The 9645-nt window shown below is 43.6% G+C and overlaps 1 protein-coding gene across 1 annotated transcript; it reads left to right on the forward strand.

Moving 5' to 3' along the window:
- The first annotated feature begins 3952 nt into the window (after positions 1-3952).
- LOC117380758 (uncharacterized) lies at positions 3953-9349 on the forward strand. Its single transcript, XM_033977596.2, has 4 exons — positions 3953-4069; positions 6853-7209; positions 8442-8792; positions 8942-9349. Exons 1-4 carry the CDS (start codon positions 3991-3993, stop codon positions 9019-9021), a joined length of 867 nt encoding a protein of 288 aa, XP_033833487.1. The 5' UTR covers positions 3953-3990; the 3' UTR covers positions 9022-9349.
- The last annotated feature ends 296 nt before the right edge of the window (positions 9350-9645 follow it).

The raw sequence follows: 9645 nt of genomic DNA on the forward strand, positions 1-9645 counted from the left end.
TATCCTTAAGCCTCTTTGTTATCCTTAAGCCTCTTTGTTATCCTTCAGCCTCTTTGTTATCCTTAAACCTCTTTGTTATCCTTCAGCCTCTTTGTTATCCTTCAGCCTCTTTGTTATCCTTAAGCCTCTTTGTTACCCTTAAGGCTCTTTGTCATCCTTAAGCCTCTTTGTTATCTTTAAGCCTCTTTGTTATCCTTAAACCTCTTTGTTATCCTTAAGCCTCTTTGTTATCCTTAAGCCCCTTTGTTACCCTTAAGGCTCTTTGTTATCCTTAAGCCTCTTTGTTACCCTTAAGGCTCTTTGTTATCCTTAAGCCTCTTTGTTATCCTTAAGCCTCTTTGTTATCCTTAAGCCTCTTTGTCACCAGTTTGGCCGTATGCTTCAGGTCATTGTCCATTTGTTGCTTTAACTTCCTGCTGATGTGTTGAGATGTTGCTTCAGTTTTTCCACATAATGTTCTTTCCTCCTGATGCATCTGTTTTGTGAAGTGCACCAGTCCCTCCTGCAGCAAAACATCCCCACGACACGATGCAGACACCCCCGTGTTTCACAGTTGGGATGGTGTTTCTGAAGCTGCAAGTTTCCTCCTTTTTCTCCTCCAAATGTAATGAGCTGATGAGCCTGATTCTGGTCAAACAGTTCAGTTTCAGTTTGTTCAGACACAGGATACATTCATACACTCCTGGTCTATAAACCACAGAAAACTGATTAATTGTACATAAAGTGGAATATTACAGTTTCCCTTCTATGCCAGTTTATTTCATTTTATTATTGTAAAGTCTAGCAGTGCAGCTACATCAAACTGGGACTAAACCAGGACTGAACCAGGACTAAACCAGGACTAAAGCAGGACTAAACCAGGACTGAACCAGGACTGAACCAGGACTAAACCAGGACTGAACCAGGACTAGACCAGGACTAAAGCAGGACTAAACCAGGACTGAACCAGGACTGAACCAGGACTAAACCAGGACTAAACGAGGACTAAACGAGGACTGAACTAGGACTAAACCAGGACTAAACCAGGACTAAACCAGGACTGAACCAGGACTAAACCAGGACTAGACAAGGACTAGACCAGGACTGAACCAGGACTGAACCAGGACTGAACCAGGACTGAACCAGGACTGAACCAGGACTAAACCAGGACTGAACCAGGACTAAACCAGGACTGAACCAGGTCTAAACCAGGACTAGACCAGGACTAAACCAGGACTAGACCAGGACTAAACCAGGACTGAACCAGGACTAAACCAGGACTGAACCAGGACTAAACCAGGACTGAACCAGGATTGAACCAGGACTGAACCAGGACTGAACCAGGACTAAACCAGGACTGAACCAGGACTAAACCAGGACTAAACCAGGACTGAACCAGGACTGAACCAGGACTGAACCAGGACTAAACCAGGACTGAACCAGGACTAAACCAGGACTAAACCAGGACTGAACCAGGATTGAACCAGGACTGAACCAGAACTAAACCAGGACTAGACCAGGACTAGACCAGGTGAGTTTTGTTCAGTTTAATCCGTCTGTTCCTGTAGATGTGACTCTGGTCTGTCCGTGTTTAAGTCCAGACTCTGTTCTGTTTTGCTGCTGTGACTGAAATCGTTTATTCTGCATCTTCTTTTTTAATGTTCGTTTTATCGTTGTTTATGTTTTGATTTGTTGTATATTGACTTTAGTGTCTTTCTCATCGTGTAAATCACTTTGAATGTCTTTGCCGTAATCAACAAGTCTGGTGTAGGTGAGAAAATAATTAACTAAAACTAAATTGTCCAGTGCGTTACGTGTAGAAAAAAGTAAATAACATCAGATTCTTTTCTAATTTTTCTTTTGTCATTGCCATTCTCAGTAATCTATTAAAAAATTTCTGAAGAGGAAATTCAACGAGGCGAAGTGCGATTTCACAAAATACAGAGACGTGTCAGTTTCATAACCAAAAATAAAATTAAAACCAAGTAACATCTGAGAAGCCGTGGCCAAATTCCCCATGTGGGTAAATTTAATTTGACAGTCAATAGTTTAAATAATCTGCGTGAAACTACAGTACATTTCTAACACTAATCAGGATGTGTGTGTTAGTATGCTAGTTGTTGTTAGCTTTAGCATCACAGTAAAACTCCATTGTGAAAAGTGCTTATAAACTCATTGTGGTGAATAATTAGCCGCCTGAGCCACAGTGAGCAGCAGCAGAAGGAGGTGACAGGTGATGGTTTGATAAGTGGGGCAGTTTAAGTCACATGGTTTACATGAGCCTGAGTTTCCCTGGGTGGGCGGGGCTAACAGACGTGTAACTAGTGCCAGGGCACGTCCCACTGGACACACTGGAGACTATGTCTCTCTGGGCTGGGAACGCCTTGGGGTCCCACCGGAGAAGCTGAAGGACGTGTCTGGGGTGAGGGAAGTCCACGGATAAGAGGAAGAAAATGGATGGACATCAAGTTAAAGTTCATGTGCAGCTCTCCCACCGTGAACTTTGGACTTGAAATAAATGAAGGAGTAAAAGGCCAATTGTCTGATGCAGTTTTAAACAGATGAGTCATTTTGTTCACGTGTAAACTGAAGCACACACTGTACAGCCTGAGGCACTGCAGTGTCTGTGGCACAAACACAAGGAGCAGGTTTAATTTAAACTGGTTTGTCCAGAGGAGCAGAGGGATAATCTGAATAATATCCACAAAGAAACGAGCTGGAGGTGGGCCGTTTGATCATGTAACATACTTAAATAAACACAATATATGTGAACATTATGTGCTTATTTTAAAGGAACAAAAGGTTTTGAAGACTCTGATCTTGTGGACGACCAACTAAAAAAGTCCCATAGAACCAAAGATCAGCCACGTTCTGTCCATTTGTGTTTAAACCTTTTGATTGTGTGACTTATTTAACCAAAGTGTCTTCATAAATGAATTATTACTCACATGTTGAGTAGTACTCAGTACTCAGTAATACTCAGTAATACTCAGTAATACTCAGTAATACTCAGTAATACTCAGTAATACTCAGTAATACTCAGTAATACTCAGTAATACTCATGTGTTTACTCAAATACTCCTCCAAAGCACAAACTGCTGTGTGATAAATGGAGACAAAATGTCTTCATGCTCTGAGTTTAACTTCTGTTTTCTAATAAACACGAGAGACTTCCACAGAAATGAAAGAGAAACTGAGGAGGAGGCAGTGCCTCCAAAGAGCAGCAGGGGGGGCTGTTTCCTCCAAAACCAGACACTGAAACAAAGACAAAGCAGAAAAAACACTCACTCTTTACCCAGGACTGTCCCAGTGTGAGCCCAGTGCCCTGGCCCACACCGGGCCCACTCCGGGCCCACACCGGGCCCACACCGGGCCCACACCGGGCCCACTCCGGGCCCACACCGGGCCCACACCGGGCCCACTCCGGGCCCACACCGGGCCCACACACCGGGCCCACACCGGGCCCACTCCGGACCCACTCCGGGCCCACACCGGGCCCACACACCGGGCCCACACCGGGCCCACTCCGGACCCACTCCGGGCCCACACCGGGCCCACACCGGGCCCACACTGGGCCCCTGTCCCAGTGATTTGATCCAAGATGTGTCCATGTTTGACCAATTTGACCTTCCCTGTGTTTTTGCTAAATCCAAAACACTTTTGCTGAATCTAAATGTTTAGATGAGACGTACGTGACACGTCTGTATGAATATTACATCTGTGACTCAAAAGGAAATCGAATCAGAAACAAGACAAACTATTTATTTATTTTATTTAACCTTTATTTTACCAGACAAAACATTAAGAACAAATTCTTATTTACAATGATGTGACAACTAGATTTGTCACAGTCTTCTCCATTTTAATGCTATCTCTTTCATTTCTTTATCTCTCTCGTTCTCTCTCCCTCCCCCTCCCTGCTCTCTCTCCTCCCTCTTTTCTCTTCCTCTTTTTTAAACATACGCAGGTCACATTTTGTCAGAATCACCTGTGGCTCATCAGAGGACGACCATGAGTCTATGGACTAACCTCAGGCTCCTCCTGCCCCTGATGCTCCTGCAGTGGACCACAGGACTGACCCCCATCCCAGGTCAGACTTTATATCAGTGTGTCAGGACTAAACCAGGACTAGACCAGGACTAAACCAGGACTAAACCAGGACTAAACCAGGACTAACCCAGGACTAACCCAGGACTAAACCAGGACTAAACCAGGACTGAACCAGGACTAAACCAGGACTAAACCAGGACTAAACCAGGACTAAACCAGGACTAGACCAGGACTAGACCAGGACTAGACCAGGACTAAACCAGCACTAAACCAGGGACTAAACCAGGACTGAACCAGGACTAAACCAGCACTAAACCAGCACTAAACCAGGGACTAAACCAGGACTAAACCAGGACTAACCCAGGACTAAACCAGGACTAACCCAGGACTAAACCAGGACTAAACCAGGACTAAACCAGGACTAAACCAGGACTAAACCAGGACTAGACCAGGACTAAACCAGGACTAAACCAGGACTAAACCAGGACTAAACCAGCACTAAACCAGGACTAAACCAGGACTGAACCAGGACTAAACCAGCACTAAACCAGCACTAAACCAGGACTAACCCAGGACTAAACCAGGACTAACCCAGGACTAAACCAGGACTAAACCAGGACTAAACCAGGACTAAACCAGGACTAGACCAGGACTAGACCAGGACTAAACCAGGACTAAACCAGGACTAAACCAGGACTAGACCAGGACTAAACCAGGACTAAACCAGGACTAAACCAGGACTAAACCAGGACTAGACCAGGACTAAACCAGGACTAAACCAGGACTAAACCAGGACTAAACCAGCACTAAACCAGGACTAAACCAGGACTAAACCAGGACTGAACCAGGACTAAACCAGCACTAAACCAGCACTAAACCAGGACTAACCCAGGACTAAACCAGGACTAACCCAGGACTAAACCAGGACTAAACCAGGACTAGACCAGGACTAGACCAGGACTAGACCAGGACTAAACCAGGACTAAACCAGGACTAAACCAGGACTAAACCAGCACTAAACCAGCACTAAACCAGGACTAACCCAGGACTAAACCAGGACTAACCCAGGACTAAACCAGGACTAAACCAGGACTAACCCAGGACTAACCCAGGACTAAACAGGACTAAACCAGGACTAAACCAGGACTGAACTGGACTAAAAACTCTTTTAAACTTAAACACTGTGAATCTGTGAATAGAAAGTCAAAGTGTCACTGTTTCTTTTTTTTTAAATACAATATTAAACTGCAGTATCATATTAAACTCACCTGTACTTCACCCCATAAATGTACATGTACTTTTATCAGAATGTCATCTACGAACTCCCCTGGCCTGTGTTTGACCTTTGACCTGCTTTTATAAGATTTCACTCTATAAATGTAGCAGATGAAATAACCCGAGTGAACAGAAGTGTGAGGTGGACAGTCAGACCTAACCCCGTGTGCACAGGAAACTGCAAACTGTTTACAACGGTTCTACCCGGCAACAGATGAGTCACGGCTGTTGTCTGCTCTGATTGGTGGTTCACTGGTCACATGGCCTGTTTATATAAAAACATCCACTGTGTCATTGAGGGAGTGGCGTTCTTTTGATGTCAGTTTAACCCTTTAAGGACTGAGCACAGTACAGCTCACCTACACTTTTATTCTTTATTCAGCCATAAAAATCATGTTAAATAAAGTATCAGAATTTACTGCACTTTTTCACACAACTACTTCTATTTTACACATCCATCCGTATTTTTTCTTTTACGATCCGACGCTATAGGGTTAAAGCAGAGGCGTCAAACTCATTTTCACCGAGGGCCACATTAACAAAATGGCCGCCATCAAGGGCCAGATGTGACTGTGGCAGGATAAATGTCACTAAATGTAAACAAATGTCATGTAAAATAAATGTCACTACTTTAAACTTGTTAAATAATGTTTCTGTATTTATTATTTATTCAAGTTGCAAATATTACGTGTCTGTGTAACTGTGTATTTCCTGATAAACTGACATTTTTAAAAGTGTGGATCTGGTCAGAACCTTCAGCTCTGATTCAAAAACAGACTTTTTTAGACTTTTAATTATTGGACAGTTTGTTGTTTTTCTTGCAGACTCACTTTTTCACACTTAGCTCCGTGTTTTGTGTCAAAATGTCGACATAGATTGGACCGACCGCGCCTCAAAACACAAAAAACATACAGATTTTCTCCTTAAAGCACAAACTTTATTCACCTTTAGCGTCTTTCTTGAAACTTCCTTCCACGTCGACAATTTTCCTCTTCCTGAACAGTTTGTGATGATTATTTGCAAATATTTCTCAGTTCCACTTGTTGGGAAAATCTCATAAGTTTATTGTCAGTGCAAACATTAAAGCAGCACAGACTTATTTTAAAATGACAGTCAAGTCTTAATTTATCTTCTCGTGGGCCACATAAAATGACATGGTGGGCCGCATTTGGCCCCCGGGCCTTGAGTTTGACACATGTGTTTTAAAGCAACAGTATGTAACCTTCACTCATCACCCACGTGATTTCATGGAAAGTTAAAACGATACTCCGGAACATTCTCTGTGGAGATAGATAATGCTGTAATGTGGAATATTATAGTCTAAGGAATGTGTGGACGTGGAAACACACCTATAATGAACAAAAAAATAAAAATAAAATAAAAAAACAGGAAGTGACCCACGTAAAACCTGCACAGAGACAGAAAAAACCTCTGTGTGGAGACATGGGTCACATGACAGAGACAGTGTTGTCCAGATAAAGTGTCCAGGACACAGACCTGGGTTCAGACGTGTGCTCTGACTCTAACAGTCTGTGTTTAATGTTGCAGAGAGTCTGGAGGTTTACTCCGGGGCAAACGTGCTCCTGTCCTGCTCCGCTCCTCCAGACACTGACCTGGACGATGTGATTCTGGAGTGGACCCGATCTGACCTGGAAGACACCAACGTGTTCCTGTTCAGAGACGGACGGCCCTACCTGTCCTACCAGCACGAGCAGTTCAGAGGTCACGTAGAGCTCCAAGACCCCTCCCTCCAGAGTGGAGACCTGTCAATCATCCTGAAAGACGTCGCTCTGCAGGACAGTGGGAAGTACAGGTGCCACGTCAAAAGCTTATTACACGTCAGGAAACGCTCTGTGTTCAACACACCGCCCATAAAAGTCATCGACCTCAAAGTGCTGGGGCCAGGTGAGTCACATCTGTCAGACGAGTAACAAAAGGGTAAAACTAAAAAACTAAAACTAAAAAAAACTAGACCTCAGGATTATTCTGCCGCAGTCGTTAACTAAAATATTTAAGTTGTTCAGTTTTGATAAACCAGACCACAGACTGTAACGTGATAACGACACACTGGTCCACACTGTCAGATTCTGCACCGATACACAACATTTGACTGGACCAGACATGGGCTCAGTTCTGTCGACGTCCAGAGGGGGCAGTAGTGAGTCTGTTTACAGGCCACAGTGACGCCTGAAACTTTCATGTCCACGTGTTTGGACGAAGCTGTAGGATCAGTGTGGGATTAGTTTTATTAAATTTAGTCAATTCAGTTTTGAGGAAATATAGTTGAAACCTGAAATTTACATTAAACTATACACACACACACACACACCCACACCCCCACACACCCACACACACCCCCCCCCCCCCCCCCCCCCCCCACACACACACACACACACACATATATATAAACTTACATTATATAAAAAGACACTTACTTTTTTTCTCACTGTCTGACATAAAATCAGACTAAACTTTTACTGTTTTAGGTCAATTAGGATTCACAAAATTATTTCTATTTGGTAAATGCCAGAATAGTGAGTGAAGGATTTTGAGATTGTTTTGAGATCATGTTTGGATTTCTGAGGCTGCAAGTTTCCTCCTTTTTCTCCTCCAAATGTAATGAGCTGATGAGCCTGATTCTGGTCAAACTGTTCAGTTTCAGTTTGTTCAGACACAGAACATGTCTCCAAACATGAAGCTCTTTGTCCCTGTGCGTTTACAAACTGTCCTCTGTGTTTTTTCAGTGTCTTTTGGAGTCATGTCTTCTTCCTGCAGAGTGTCCTTGTCCCATGTCCTCAGTCCTCGTTTCACTGTGGATAATGACACACTCTTACAGCTTCAGCAGCTTCTTCTCCAGGTCTTTGTGGAAAAACTGTCTAAAAAATCCTTCTCTTATTTTTCTGGCATTTAGCAAATAGAAATAATTGTTGTTGATCCCAGTCGACCTAAAACAGGAAACGTTTAGTTTGATTTAATGACAGTGAGAAAAAAACAAAACTCAACTAAGATGAACTCAACAGCTTCAGACAGAGCAGTGCTTCAGTTAGCATCACAAACACAAGTCTACAGAGCTTTGTATAAAACTTACATCTGTGTCACATGACAAACTGTGTGACCTCGTGGTCCCTGTGTCCCAGAGCCTGAGAGGATCCAGGCGCATCCTGGACAAGACGTGGTCCTAAAGATGGCGCCCGTGGACTTCCCCGTGTCCTCCTTCATGTGGAAACGCCCAGAGGATCAGGAGCACTTTGTGTTTCTCCACGGCATGGGCCACCCGCACCACCAACACCCCCAGTACCAAGACCGGGTCCAGTTCAAGAACCAGGACCAGACCCCAGACCAGGTCAAAGACCTGTCCGTGATCCTGCGCAGAGTCCAGCCCAGCGACAGCGGAACCTACCAAGGCTACATCGTCCAATCACAACAGCGCAGGAAGAGAGACGTCCACCAATCAGAGCCCGTCAAAGTGATCGTCTTAGAGGTGGCAAGTGAGTATGGCAGAGTGGTTATCCTGTCTCCTCTCAGTGAGGAGGTTGTGGGTTTGATTCCTGGAGGTTGTGGGTCTGATTCCTGGAGGTTGTGGGTTTGATTCCTGGAGGTTGTGGGTCTGATTCCTCATGTCTGTTGTGTTTTTCAGGTGGAGGTTGCAGGTTCGAGGCTGGAGTTGGCGTTGTGGCGTCTGTCTTCATCTCGTTGATTCTTCAGTTTTTTAGATAGAAAACGTGTCATTTGTTTATTTGACTTTGACTTGAGAATGTAAAACTTAAAGACGAGGTATTATGCAAAATGTACTTTTCTGAGCTCAATTCAAACCCTCCCTGTGGTTATCAGTACAAGCCTGTACGAGGCTCCGCCCACAATAACAGATTTTATATTATTACTGTAGTGCAAAGATGTTTTAGATTCTGCTTCATTCCAAAGGTTAAACTCTCTCAGTTTGACTCAGTTTAAACACATCTGAGCCTCGCCGTTTCTCTGTGATCAGTTTAAAGATAAAAGGAGTTCTGACATTGGCTCCTGTCGTATAATAGTAAAAGAGCCAGTCTTTTGAATGGCTCTTTGAAATGAACAGATACAAAAGATTCAGAGCCGAAAGTCTTCTCACGAGTGGAACCAGAGCGTCAGCATGTTTTATAAGTTTCACTTTAATTTTTAATACTTTGTTTTGAGTGAAAACAGCGTTCTGAAAACAGTAAAGGAAACGTGGTGATGTAAATGTGTTACATTTATTACCCCATAGAAGTAAATACCTCCTCTTTAATATTCCATACCTCCACTTTAAGGCTGGCAACAGAGAGCGGTGAAAGTGAATAACATTATTTGATTAAATTATTTTTTATT

Source organism: Periophthalmus magnuspinnatus, chromosome 13, assembly GCF_009829125.3.
Source record: "Periophthalmus magnuspinnatus isolate fPerMag1 chromosome 13, fPerMag1.2.pri, whole genome shotgun sequence".
Taxonomy (NCBI): Eukaryota; Metazoa; Chordata; class Actinopteri; order Gobiiformes; family Gobiidae; genus Periophthalmus; species Periophthalmus magnuspinnatus.

Bases quoted from the DNA above. Each gene is read 5' to 3' on its own strand.
- LOC117380758 (XM_033977596.2), top strand. From the start codon at position 3,991: ATGAGTCTATGGACTAACCTCAGGCTCCTCCTGCCCCTGATGCTCCTG. The intron at 7,210-8,441 runs GTGAGTCACATC...CCTGTGTCCCAG, and splicing joins CCTCAAAGTGCTGGGGCCAG to AGCCTGAGAGGATCCAGGCG. The intron at 8,793-8,941 runs GTGAGTATGGCA...TGTGTTTTTCAG, and splicing joins GATCGTCTTAGAGGTGGCAA to GTGGAGGTTGCAGGTTCGAG.